The 14160-nt window shown below is 37.4% G+C and overlaps 2 protein-coding genes across 3 annotated transcripts in view; one reads left to right on the forward strand and one right to left on the reverse strand.

Moving 5' to 3' along the window:
- Positions 1-14160, forward strand: part of LOC134201162 (uncharacterized) — a 145718-nt gene that overhangs the window by 1362 nt on the left and 130196 nt on the right. The window lies entirely within an intron of this gene.
- Positions 183-12903, reverse strand: LOC101743909 (protein inturned). 2 transcript variants are annotated; one of them, XM_004921715.5, is made up of 13 exons: positions 12441-12892; positions 12068-12240; positions 11602-11750; positions 10356-11267; positions 9863-10104; positions 9436-9526; positions 9178-9361; positions 8397-8631; positions 6284-6380; positions 3530-3615; positions 2739-2921; positions 646-798; positions 183-377 (listed from the first exon to the last, which is right to left on the reverse strand). In XM_004921715.5, exons 1-13 carry the CDS (start codon positions 12536-12538, stop codon positions 272-274), a joined length of 2709 nt encoding a protein of 902 aa, XP_004921772.2. In that variant the 5' UTR covers positions 12539-12892; the 3' UTR covers positions 183-271. The 2 variants fall into 2 exon arrangements, with proteins under 2 accessions (XP_004921772.2, XP_062531153.1); XM_062675169.1 differs by lacking the exons at positions 183-377; positions 646-798; positions 2739-2921 and adding an exon at positions 5554-5608 and having other exon boundaries at positions 3576-3615; positions 12441-12903.

Genomic DNA, 14160 nt, shown 5'->3' on the forward strand with positions numbered 1-14160 from the left:
GGGAGACACAAACATATTTTTCGAAATGCTGGGATTGGAAGAGTTCATGGATTATGTAGCTACCAGCTGTCATTGCAGAACTGGAACTCCAACATGATCACATCACTCTATTCTGGGCACATTACTTTGAGGTTTAGTAGCTTTAAGTGGGAGACATTTTATTGACACACAATCACAACACATTTTACATCGCACATTAACTTTATTAGTAAAAAAGGAGGACGGATTCATTTCATCACTAATATGATTATTTCGTTATTCTAGACAAATTTCATTCCAAATAAGATAGCATATATCCAACTTCAGTCAGGTCTTGTGGTATTGATTCGTGGTAGCAGATATACAACTCTCTCGGTTCAGGTTCACTGAAGATACGTCTGTAAATCAAAATATGCGTTCATTTTTAAGTTCTACAAATTGAAGTTTTTTTCCTCCATTTTCACTCATAATGAAACATAAATTTTAATGTAACTTGCTGTATTGTTTGTATTCACGTAAATTGGTCGAGACGAAAATAATCGAAGCTTTTAAAAATAATGTTGTTTTTTTATTCAATAAAAAATAAGATTGCTTGTAAAAAGCTTTTATATAGTCTTTGCTGAAATAAGGCATTATTTAATACGATCTTTAAAAAGCCCCACTTACCCCACAACCCAAAATTTAAATATTTCATTGGTTTTCCTGCTGGAAGTGCATTGATTCAATACATCCTGTGGAACTTGAAATAGCATTCCATATTCTTTAACTGCAACCAGAATTTTGTTTAATGGATTCACTGGAGCGTGATTCCTTTTGAACCTGTAATTTGAAATACAGGGTGGCCCATAAGTCCTTTGATATGAAAAAAAAATTATTAAAATAAAACTAATTACATTATGAATTAAATTTTTATTTACATAAAAAGCTTAAAAAACGGGAATTATTTTTTGAAAATAACATCTCCTAAATGTAATCCGTTGCGATCACGGCACTCTTGCAAACGACGTCTAAAATTGTCGATGACTGCGCGGCACGTCACTGCTGAAATGCTTGTCATTTCTCTGCGGATGTTTTCTTTTAGGGCCTCAATTGACCGCGGGTTTGTGTCGTATACTTTAGCCTTAAGGTAGCCCCACAAAAAAAAATCCATCGGGGTCAGATCTGGACTACGTGGAGGCCAGGAAATGTCTCCTCTCTTAGAGATAACTTTGCCAGGAAAAAGTTGACGGATAACGGGCATAGCAGTGTTAGAGGTGTGAGAAGTGGCCCCATCCTGTTGAAACCACGTCCTGGCATTAAAGCCTGAAAAGTTTTGCAATTCTGGTATGAAAAACTCTTCGATCATAGCCACATATCGCTCCGACGTAACAGTAACTGCGCGCCCTCTGCCATCCTCAAAGAAGTAAGGCCCTAGGATACCATGGGCTGACATAGCGGCCCAAACAGTCACTTTCGGACTATGTAAGGGCTTCTGATGCTTAAGTTTTGGATTGATGGGGCTCCAATAGCGGCAATTTTGTTTACTAACATGCCCGTTAAGATGGAAATGAGCCTCGTCAGAGAACATTATGTTATTGAAGGAAGTAAACCGATTCAACATTCATAATTTTGTCTTTGAATACCGTCAGTTTCCTTTAATTCTTGAACCAACTGAATTTTGTAAGGGTGCATATGTAAATCTTTCTTCAAAATCCGTTGTAACGATGTCCTGGATACATTTAATGCTCTGGCGCGCTTACGAGTTGACTGTGTCGGATTTTCGCGAATAGACTGTGTCACTGTGTCTATGTTTTGTTCCGTACGTGACGTCCTTGGGCGACCCAACCGCGGTTTATCTAACGTCGAACCGGTCTCCTCGAACTTAGCAACCCAGTTCTTAATCGTTTGAAGAGTTGGAGTGTCGTCAAAGTTGTGTAAGCCTTTGTGTTCTCGAAATTTACGCCGCGCAACGGTTGCCGAATTGTCGTTTTTATAAAACTCGCGCACACAAAACGCACGGTCCGCTCCGGTAAAACGCTCCATCGCGACTAAATTCCCAGAAACCGAAGTTACTCCCCCCGCTTCCCCGGCACCGCTCACGCGCGCCCTGTTCGTTTTATTCAAATTTTACTTTTCAAAGGACTTATGGGCCACCCTGTATATTGATATATGACTTCCATGGTGAAGAAGATACATAATTATATAAATCAAAGCAGTGAAATTTATGAATTTGTTGTGGTAAGGCGGGTTAAGTCTTCGCCGGTCAGTAGAGATGTTTTGCCTATATGCAAAGTTGTATTTACCCCAGGGCCTAATGGTCAAGACAGGAAGTTTGAGAAAATGCATTTTTTTCTCATTAACCAAAAAAACTGAGTAGTGAACTCGAATTTTTTTTAAGGTTCGTGGACGAATCACTTGGTGTTAAGTGGTTACTGGAGCCCATAGACATCAATGTAAATGCCGCCACCTAAACGCATTACTGGTTCACGGCAGAAATAGGCAGGGTAGTGGTGGTACCTACCCGTGCGGACTCAAAAAACGTCCTACGACCAGTAATTACGCAAATTATAATTTTGTGGGGGGGGGGGGGGGGTCGTTGTGTAGAAACTTGGGAGGCGATTTTTTATTTTATCTAGGAGGACTCTTAGACACCGACTGAGCTCTTGCTATAGTGTTTTTAAGTAGGTGAAAAAATGGGGGCGCTAAAAAATAATTTATTCTCAAAGTGGGCAGTACACAAAATAAGTTTGGGAACCCCTCCACTAGAACATCTTTCATACCTAATACTTTGCTGAAGTAATTCGTGTATTTTTTTACACGCGCTCCGAAATGTTCGTATGATAAACGAATACAAAACGTTATTGGCCTGCTCCTCGATGTTCCGCACGGGAGCTATGAACATTCCTTTCTCTGCTTCGAGTTGTATGAAGTGAAACAAAACGTTTTCTTCGCCCGTTGTGATACTGAAAATTGAAATCTGTTATTTATATCAATAATTCTTACTTTTATCAGTTAAATGTGTTTAAATATCACTTAATATCGGTTACTAGATCGTATTTGAACCACGATGTTAACTTCTATAATTACGTATAGAGAGGGGATAATTGAAGACATAAATGGACGAAGGGGTTAAGTATCATTTTTAAGATTTTTGAGTATTTACATTGAATGAAGGTATTATGTCCCTATAAACCATATTAGACCTTAAAACTCCTTGCTTAAAGGCTATTTTTAGAAATTGCATCTGATGAAGGAGTTATATACGAAGAATAAGTACAAGTAACAAAGGTTTGTTACTTGTTTTATCAAAATTGTATCATATCCCCTTCATCCACTCATGTCTTCAATTTATAGTTGTATAAATATTTATCTATGTTATAAATTACTAGGCTCTGCTTGAATCGGTCTTGAATGAGATCGAAATCTTTATTCAGTTGGATTAGCAGCTTCCCTAACATCCATGCCGAAATGAAAGATTGATTGATTCGCAGGGAAAATAGGCACGACGTTGAGTGTGATAAGTGAAAGTTTATAACACTCGTCTGCATTTAATAAAACAAAAAAATCTTACCGGTGAACAGTTACCCGATTAATTTCGTTCAGTAAAGACTTTCTGATGTCGGTCATGTCGATGCTGCCGCTGGCTCTGCTACCATCCTGAAATTTGTAAGATCAAGTATCAAAAGTACTGGTGGTAGTGCTGGAGTTGATAGGTAAAGAAACCCCTTATCAAAAACAAAGAAAACATATACATAGACAGCAGTCACAATAGATGTCTTGACAAGTGAAAAAATGTCTGTCGGTTCCTGAAGTAAAATAAAATAACAAAACTGTTATTTCGATAAAAAATTCTAAAACACCCACATAATTAATTCTAATTTATAAAAGTGTGTTAGTATATTATTTCGTAACTGCCTGTGCTCTATGATTTAAAGATAGGACTGCTACCGAGATCTTTAAATTATATCAGGTAGGATCTCTTGCGAGTCCGCACGGGTACCTAGGCGGCACTGAAAATTTCGGGAATTAACGAAGTGACACAACATTACTATTTAAAAATGTATTTATTGCTTTTCGAAGTATTGTCCGCGAAATTTGACACATTTTTCCATACGATGGAACCAATCATTGAAGCAACCATTCCATTCGGAAGTTGGGGTCTCCAAAATGGCCGTTTTGTAGGCGTCCACAGCTTCTTCAGGTGATGAAAATCTCTGTCCACGCAATTTATTCTTTATTTTAGGGAAAGTATAGAAATCATTAGGGCTTAGGTCGGGGCTGTACGCCGGATGGTCTAATAATTCTATGTTTTCTTGCTCTAAAAACTCTTTTGTTCTGCGCGCGGTGTGAGAACTCGCATTGTCGTGATGGAGGATGATGCGGCGGTTGCAGTTCTCTTTACGGAGTTCAGAAACGACCTGTGGCAAACAAATGCTAGCATACCATTCTGCATTAACCGTTCTTTGTCCCTCAAGAGGAATAGTCGTAACATGGCCGGTTTTGGAGACAAACGTGGCCACCATTTTTTTTGCAACACTCCGTGAACGAACAATTTTTGTTGGCTTTAACTCATTTTCGAACACCCAAACTCGTGACTGGTTTTTTGTTTCGGGTTCGTACGCGTGTATCCAGGATTCGTCACCTGATACAATGTTGTATACAGCATTTGAGGGTCCTGCGTGGAATCTTTCGAGAGTTCTGACGCACCAAATAACGCGAGCCGCTTTTTGCTTTTCACAGAGCGAATGCGGTATCCATCGGGAAAACAACTTTTTTACACCTAATTGTTCATGCAAGATTATTTGTATTTGACTCATGCCAATGTCTAAAGCTGCCTGAATTTCGCGGTATGTCACATATCAATCTTCCTCAATCAGCTTACGCACAGCATCAACGTTTTCTTGGGTGACTGCAGTTTTTGGACGACCTTGACGGGCATCATCACTGAGCTTGACACGTCCACGTTGAAACTCAGCAAACCAGCGATAAATTGTGGTTTTGGATGGGGCTTCATCACCAAATGCAGAAATCATCCGGTCAACACACTGTTTTTGTGTTAAACCACTTCGAAAGTCATAATAAATCATCGCTCTTGAATTTTCTCGAGTCAATTCCATTTTCTCAACGACTAAACAAGTTTGACAAAACCTCGTGACAAGACCGAGAATCTTTTTTTAAATAAATAAATGGTATTCGATTTTTAAAACTAAGGAGTTTTCAATTAAAAAGATTTTAATATGACAGGAACAGTGGAAATATTCCATTCCCGATACTTTTAGTGCAGCCCTCGTAGGTACCCCAATCCTACTTATTTCTGCCGTGAAGCTGTAAAGCGTTTCCGTTTGAAGGGTGGGGCAGACGTTGTAACTATACTGAGATCTTAGAACTCATATTTCAAGGTGGGTGGCGGAATTTACGTTGTAGATGTCTATGAGCGGTAACCACTTAACACCAGGTGAGCTGTGAGCTCGTCCACCATCATTGCAAAAAAAATAATTAAAAAAAGGTATCAAAACTAAACTAGACTAGACTAAACTAAACTAGCAAGACCAAGACTAAGTGACCAATACCAAGACTAAACGAAAAATTTCTTACTTTCAGAGCATAAATGAATTAAAATATTTTGTAGCAGCGTCAACACATGCTTTTCCTGGAACAAAATATTTATGGTATTTCGAATCGTCAGTGTTCTTTGTTGAATTTTAACAGGATATATAAAAAAAATGAAATAACCACTGTTTGAAAATAAAAAGCACATTGCTGAAGACTGCTGGGTGTCGATGTCTATGGGCTCCGGTGACCAATTAACACCAGGTGGGCCGTGAGCACGTTTAATGTAAGCAATGTAAGCAATAAAAAAAACCTCAAAAAACACTGGTGTTCAATTCAGAGACTAATGTTTTCTCTGTGTAAGGTTCGACAAATTATAATTTAAAAATTGTTACAAATAGAAATACTAAAATACCTCTCATCTATATATATAAAAATGAAACCCGTTTTCCGTTGTCACGACATAACATGAAAACGGCTTGACCGATTTGGCTAATTTTGGTCTTGAATTATTTGTGGAAGTCCAGAGAAGGTTTAAAAGGTATAAAAATATGAAAATTCTCGGAATTAAATAAAAATTCCCTTTGACGTGTCCCCCGTCGGACGGATTCCTTTTGTTTGTTTTAAGTTTATTCTATATAAAAGTTTAGGCCTTTTATCTATCGAATGAGGCACTACGAAGTCTGCCGGGTCAGCTAGTATGTCATAAAACTTAAGGAGCTCCATCAATAATAACATGTTGAGTTAATAAATTATAACAACAAATAATAAACACCTGTCTGTCCCAATCGGAATCGGATCCCGAAGAATCTCTACGGTTTCTTTGTTCTCTATCTGCTCTTCTACCTTGGACTCTATCGTCGCTGATTTCACTGTAAAATAGTATTATGCGCGATTAAATAACAATTCTATCAATTTACTAATATTCATGGTCACGCAAGACTGACCGGCTTTTCTTCTTTTTAACTTTGACTACTCGACGTCAAAATGAAACTGTTCGTTTGAACACAATGAAAATAAATTAGTTCTTTATTCAATAGCTGCTTCTGGACTATTAATATACATAATATTAATATATATTGATATACACTTCTCTTTCGTCACCAAATCTGGGAAATCTGTGTTCTGCAATTTCTTAAAGGTCTTTTTCTTTTCTTTAAGCGCTTTTTGAACGTCGTCGCTCCACCACCAAGTTTCTTTATCTTTAATTTTCTTTCCCGTTGACATTCCAAACACACTTTTTGCCACATTCCTTATGCACTCAGCCATTTCATTCCAACATTCATTCACCGTTCGTCCACTCAAATCTTTCATTTCTATCATTTTATCTACTACTTGTTTTCTAAATTTTTCACCACATTCTGTGTTCCCAATCATATGCCATTTTATTCTCGGGACCGGTTTGGAATTGCTTGTTTGTTTGCGTATGTAATGCTCAGAGTCCAATACTAATAAACGGTGTTGAGGAGCTAAGGATTCACCCGGGATAATTTTGCAGTTTTTAACAGAAGTAATTTTATGTCGTCGGATCAAAAAATAATCCACCTGGGTGTTGCAGTTTCCACTTTTGTATGTTATAAGATGTTCCTTGCGTTTAGTGAAAAATGTGTTAGCTATTGCTAGATCAAACGCCAAAGCAGCTTCCAACAACATTTCACCTTCCTCATTTCTAGTACCAAACCCATATCCTCCATGCACTCTTTCATATCTATCATTCCTTTGTCCTACATGCCCATTGAAGTCTGCACCCACATATATCTCTTCTGAGTCAGGAATATCCATCATCAGCAAGTCAAACTCAACCCAAAACTTCTCTTTCATACTTCTATCACATCCAGATTGTGGGGCATATGCACTAACAACATTAATAATCAAATCATCTTTTATTAATTTCACTAGCATCAGCCTATCATTCACTCGTCTTACATCCGTCACATATTTTTTCAACTCACTATCTAGCACAATCCCAACTCCATTCTTTCTTCCATCACTCCCACTATATAAGAATTTATATCCTTCACCAATCTCTCTACCTCGTGTTCCTTTCCATTTCGTCTCTTGCAAACATGCCACATTTATCCTTCGTTTCTTACATACATCCGCTATTTCTCTTGTTCTTCCAGTCATCGTCCCTACATTCCAACTAGCATACCTCATTCTTACTTCACGAACTCGCGTCTTACGTCGCACCCGTTCCTGATGCGACAACCCTAACCCATTTCCCACAGGTGCCGGGTGCTGCACCTGCGCGTCGCCTACAGGGTACGCCCTAGTCCTATCATTCTCATCATATGCCCTCGTATTCATAGCTGTGAAGGTTTTGGCAAAGTTTTACGACCGGCCGCCTGCCTGACGTCAACCCTCCTTGGGAATGCTTTTGTTGGTAGATTGCCCGCTACCAATCGGGTAAGTCGCTGGATGTTTGCGCTTAAAATCCCCCTGTCGCCTTTTACGACACCCCTGGGAAGATAAGGGGGCGGAACTATTCTTAGCCGGATCCGCACGGAACAATATATTGATATACATAATTAAAAAAAAGATAAATTAATAAGATTTTCAAATGTTGTTGAGGCAAAGCAGTTGTCCTAGGAAATTTGTGTATATACATATATCCTAGTATATGTGTATAATCGGCTAAAATCACAAACCATGACTTCATTAATACTGAATTATTTACTAAATATTAATTGAAGTTCTAAAACACAGACACCGTTAAACTTCATTAATAAAATATCAAAGTAACAACATTGGTTTTCGAATTTTAATAATACAAGTAGTTTTTAAAGAAGCAGTTTTTTTACAACCAAATGTAAAGTGAAGAAACAAAATGAAGAAAATAAAATACAGAGAAGAAGTAAATAAATAGATATTGACAACTAACATTTTACCTGTTACTCTTGAGGCTGTTCGAGTCCTCTGAATGGCTGACATCTAAACTAGAGTGTCTGTACTTCTGCGTGCCATGATACCATTGACTGTAAAGGTTGTGATGGCTTCCGTAATTAGAATTATCACTCAAACTGGACCCCATGTATATTTGTTCAGAGGAACTGTGGCGTTTCTTTAGATCTGCTGATGATTTTGATGTTCTCAGTGTTGGTCTTAGCGTGTCTGCTCTAAAGGCTGTAAATTTATAAAATACAACCTGTTTCACTTATACAAAATTATTTTCCTTTGTATTAATTTCTAATATTATGAAAAATATTTCCAATAACTAGTTAAATAATAAACTAACATGTTTATTAATTGAATCAGAGCCATTCACTGGTAGCTTCGACGAGCTATTCCAGCTTCATCTAGCTGATAGGCGAGCTCACGGGACTCAGCCTAAGAGAATTCGATGATACCAACCCTAGCAAGAGCAACGCTTCGCAGAATCTACCACCGGATCGTAATAGCGACCCACTAAGATCCGGTGAAAACTTAGTGGGTTGTGTTTCTAAGCTAGGTCGTCGAACTCTTCGTCGCATTCGACGAGAACGGTGATCAGTTTCGAGTGCCTAAAAGCAGAGCACTGTGAGTGGATTGGGAGCATCGAAAATGACGCGTTCAGGGCGACTGCTTCTGCAAACCACTATTAGATTGTTTATTTTTACTAGTAATATCAATCTAACTCCATTCAATTACTACTGTTTTGTATTATTTTTTTTATTAAAGAAAAATACTTACAGTTCATTTCCTTCATTTTCTTCCCATATTTAGTGAGACGTTCTGGAGTTGTTTCGATCTGCGGGTGTGTATTTGATGACAGCCATGAAGCGAGATATTTATCCAGACTTACTTCATAGAAAAGTTCGAGGCAGCTCTCGCATTCTTCTACGTAAAACGGCGAAGGGGGTGTAACACCAACAGCCTACAAAAAAGAACACCATGTATATATGTATACGTTCGAATAATATAACATTGAAACTTTGTGCATTCACATACGTCTTCGGTACATCCACCGGCTTCCATTAATGTAGCTAAAATGAAATGCCCCTTGCCAACTACGAGTAAGAACCAACGCCCATCGGGTATCCTGAAAATGAAAAATTTGAATTACCAATTTATATTGTATTAAATAAACTGTAAAATGGCAATTCATATAATATAAATTTTGGTTAGTCATTACTATTACCAGTTGGCTAGTCGTTACTGGCTCATGGAATGTGTTAAGCATTTTTTTCTATTCTTTTTATAATTCCAATACATAAATACAGGAACTTAAATGCAACAGTACGTCATACCAGAGTTCAGAGATTTAAAACAGGTTTAAAAAGTTTTAAAACAGTAAGTAGTTTCCTAACAATGCAAAATACTCCAAGTTAGTAAACTATAAAAAATGGCAATAGTGAAAGAATTAAGCTTTATCTACCTGTAGTCCTGCCCATCATTTTTGCTTTGCTTTCTATGTTCGTGAATAAAAACTTCTTTCCACATAACAAGTTTTTCCAGTTCATTATCAGTACTTAATGCCAATACTCCGTTAAGTTTTAAAAAAGCATTTATTTCTTTCAAGTCTTCATCTTGTAAATGAGAACTTAACAAATGACCAGAGTAATACAGACATGACCCTATTACTGTGTAGAGACGTTGAAAGTTTTCAAAATCATCTGTCTGAAAATTTGAAAATTAACTTATTAGTAGTAAGCAATAACTAGCAATGCTAACAGATAAGGCCTTGCAGAGTTACTGCTTATCTCTTTTCAAGTGTGATTTATATATAAATATTCAACCATAATTCAGAAGCACCGCTGGCATTAATTTTAGATAATCAGGATGAACAATGGCCGCATATAATGAGATTGACTGTAAAATTGTATGATCACCTTATATGGCTAAAGATTGTGTAAAGAGAAAGAACATACCCATTCTCTATAATCAGCAGCTTCCAATTCTGTAATGGCGTCATCAACTTGCACTCTTACTTCTAATGGCAAGGTTACAGAATATGCAGCTAAGATATCTTCAAAGTGAACATCAGAAGCACTTGCTTGCTCATTATTGAATAGCAAAGTAACAAAAATTCTACAGAATAAACTATCCAGTCTGTCAACATTGTTAGGTTTTGTGAAGCAAGTTTTCAATGATCCATACAAAAATTCCAATAGTTTCACTATGTCTGCATTTACTTTTTTGGATGAAAATGCATCTATGTATTTATTTGGAAATGTTATTAGTAGCAAATCGTTACAGTGGGATGTGTAATTCACATGAATTAAGTTGTCATTGTGAAGAACTGTTGAACATGTTGGCTCACTAGTTCCCAATGACTTTGGTGCTAAATGGTTTAATGTTAGGTAAGCACCTCTTGTGTTGTACAAAAAATTTTGACTGAAAGGCCTTGGATAACAGTATATTACTCCTTTATCATCATTTCTAGTGTTTTCTATATCATTGCAGGAAATGTATAATACAGAACATGAGAAATCTTTTAGTAATTGTGTTGACTTATTTTCTAGTAAATTCTTTGATTTCAAAAGTCGTTCTAATGATATTAAAGAGCTCTCCTCAGGCATTTGAAACTGTAGTTTTGGATTATTGGGTTCCTCATAAACTCTTTGGAGGATGTTATTTATATTATAAGAATTTACTTCAATGCCATTGACTTTTGTAAGGTAGTAACCTTTTTTCACTTTAGATCCATAAATAGGCATTGCTTCTGTTAAAAAATCAGCAACAATCAAAGATTTTCCATCAGAATGGGTTTCCAAACTAATACCAAACAACTTTTCTATTTGGCAATTCTTTTCACTGCTGAAAATCATATTCCTGCTTACCTGGAAATATATTACATTCAATTCATATTATCTTTAAGAAGTAAATAATAATACCCTTATAGCATTAATATAATTATGGATCACATGTAAAACTTTCACAATCCTAGGACATAAATAAAGTACCAAAACATGTACAAACTGAACAAAAAGCATTTACTAATAAAGCATTACAACATAAACAGCCTTTTTTTTTAAATAAAATAATTATTTAACAAATAATATATCTTGGACATTTGTGTAACTTGTCACTTTTTAAATAATTTAAGTACCTATTAAGTTTTTACTTTCAAAAATAATGTAATGAATCCTTCATTAAAAGTAGGTAGGTACATACCTGAATTATTACAGATTCTTTAGGATTTTCTGTCAGTTCATTTGTGTTTAAAGTAGCAGTACTTGTGGCTCTAATATTTTCTAAATCTTTCTTCTTGCTTTGTGCTTTATTTTTTGAGCTTTGTCCCTTTAATACTTTAAAGATTTTACCTGAAATACAATAACTTCTGAATCTGCCTTAAAATATGGAGGCAAAAGGTGTTTTTTTGTGAGGTTTCTGATAAATTTGTGGATGTCTAGTATGGAGAGTATTTTGAATCAAACTTAGAGGACTTTGTAACAAAAAGGCTTTAACACAGATTTTTGTTTCGCATTTTAATAAATACTATATATTCATTTGCTCCTATTTAATTTTAAAACTATGTTTACAGGTTTTAATTGATGACAATCATTGTTATTCTCCTAAAAAAATGTTTACCGCTGATATAATAGCTGATTAAGATGATCATGATTTGCGAAAAACAAACCTTTCGTCGATCGCCTAGTTGAGGTTCTTTTAAAATTATTTCTCAGTTTAAAAGTTTCACAGTTCTCTAACAATGGTGCTTTATTTTCATTACATTTTTCTTTTCTTCTTTTAATTCTTATAAATACCAGTTCACCATTCTCTTCAACATCAGAGTCCCATTCTGGTACAGAACTTGAAAATGAATTAAGTTTCAAATAAATTTATAGCATTATTATTTTTTAAGTGTAACTCTATAAGATTTACAAAAATATCAATAAGACATTTTAAAGGCCATCAATTATGCTTTGTTTTATATTATAATAAATACATTATTTGTTAATCATAGCTCATATGTAGTTATTTTGCTTTGCTTTGCTATTAGTTTTATGTACCTTGCGGAATCAGAATATTTCGAATCGTCAGATGAATCTGTCCAATCGTCATCAGTATCACAAGGGCTGTCGTAGTTCACACCCTTAAAGTTACTCATTCTTGTAACTTAAGTTCATAACTTATATGTAACGTTTGTATTCTCCGTCGTCCTGCCATGCAATGACCAAAACAATTCAAAAATAATTCGAGATAATACACAAAACCAGCATGGATCCAGCTCTACAACTCAATTTACAGTATCGATACATGTATGCAACAGGGCACCGTTAATATTTTCCTCGCAGTAAAATGTTTCAATAGATAAAATTAAAAGCAAAACAAAACTGCAAATCTGAAACGGACGATTCGTTTCTTTTTTTTTAGGGATTTTATGACCTGGTAACTAAGACCATAAGCCATATAGAGTGAAATGAGATTAAATGAAGATGATGAATTTGAGACATTAATCAACTGGGACGAAATGAAATGAAATGAGATGAGATGATATGAACAAACACTAAATAGACAAATTAAAACAAACCACACAACTTTGTTCCTCGCCTTCCCGCCAAATAGTCTGATTTTTTTTCTATAGCCTATTTCATAGATAATACATATATCGATGGATAATACACTTAATATTTGACAGCCTATTTAAGTGGGTGCCTGAATTATGTACCTAATCGTTCCGATATCTAGTCGAGGGAAGGCGCTCTCGCCCCCGTCACGTCACAGCCGGAGTCCCGCAAGGCTCCGCCCTCTCCCCGTTACTGTTCAGTTTGTATATCAATGATATACCCCGGTCTCCGGAGACCCATCTGGCGCTCTTCGTCGATGACACGGCTATCTACTACTCGTGTAGGAAGAAGTCGTTGCTACATCGGCGACTTCAGACCGCAGCTACCACCATGGGACAATGGTTCCGAAAGTGGCGCATCGACATCAACCCCACGAAAAGCACAGCGGTGCTCTTCAAAAAGGGTCGCCCTCCGAACACCACGTTGAGCATCCCTCTCCCAACTAGGCGCGTCAACACCTCCGCCTCCACCATTTGCCCAATCATGATGTACGACCAACCTATACCATGGGCCCCGAAGGTCAAATACGTAGGTGTCACTCTCGACAGAAGATTGACATTCCGCCCCCATATAAAGACGGTACGCGACCGTGCCGCCTTCATACTAGGACGTCTCTACCCGATGATATGCAGGCGAAGTAAAATGTCCCTTAGAAATAAGGTGACACTCTACAAAACTTGCATACGCCCCGTCATGACCTATGCAAGTGTAGTGTTCGCTCACGCGGCCCGCACTCACTTATAATCATTCCAAGTCATTCAATCCCGTTTTTGCAGGATAGCCGTCGGAGCCCCGTGGTTCGTCAGGAACGTCGACCTCCATGACGACCTGGATTTAGAGTCCATCAGTAAGTATCTGCAGCCGGCGTCGATGCGCCACTTCGATAAAACGGCACGACACGAGAACCCTCTCATCGTGGCCGCCGGTAACTACCTCCCCGATCCTGCGGAAAGAATGGAAAGCAGTCGACGTTGCCCCAAACACGTCATTTCGGATCCTCCCGATCCACTAACGGTGCTTTTAGGTAACTCAAGCACCGGTCACCGTTCTCGTCGAACCCGTCGCTTGCGACGAAGGGCTCGACGAGTAAATTAACCCTCAGACACAGCCCACTAAGTTTCTCGCCGGATCTTCTCAGTGGGTCGAGATTCCGATCCGGTAG

The sequence above is a fragment of the Bombyx mori genome, chromosome 23 (assembly GCF_030269925.1).
Source record: "Bombyx mori chromosome 23, ASM3026992v2".
Taxonomy (NCBI): domain Eukaryota; kingdom Metazoa; phylum Arthropoda; class Insecta; order Lepidoptera; family Bombycidae; genus Bombyx; species Bombyx mori.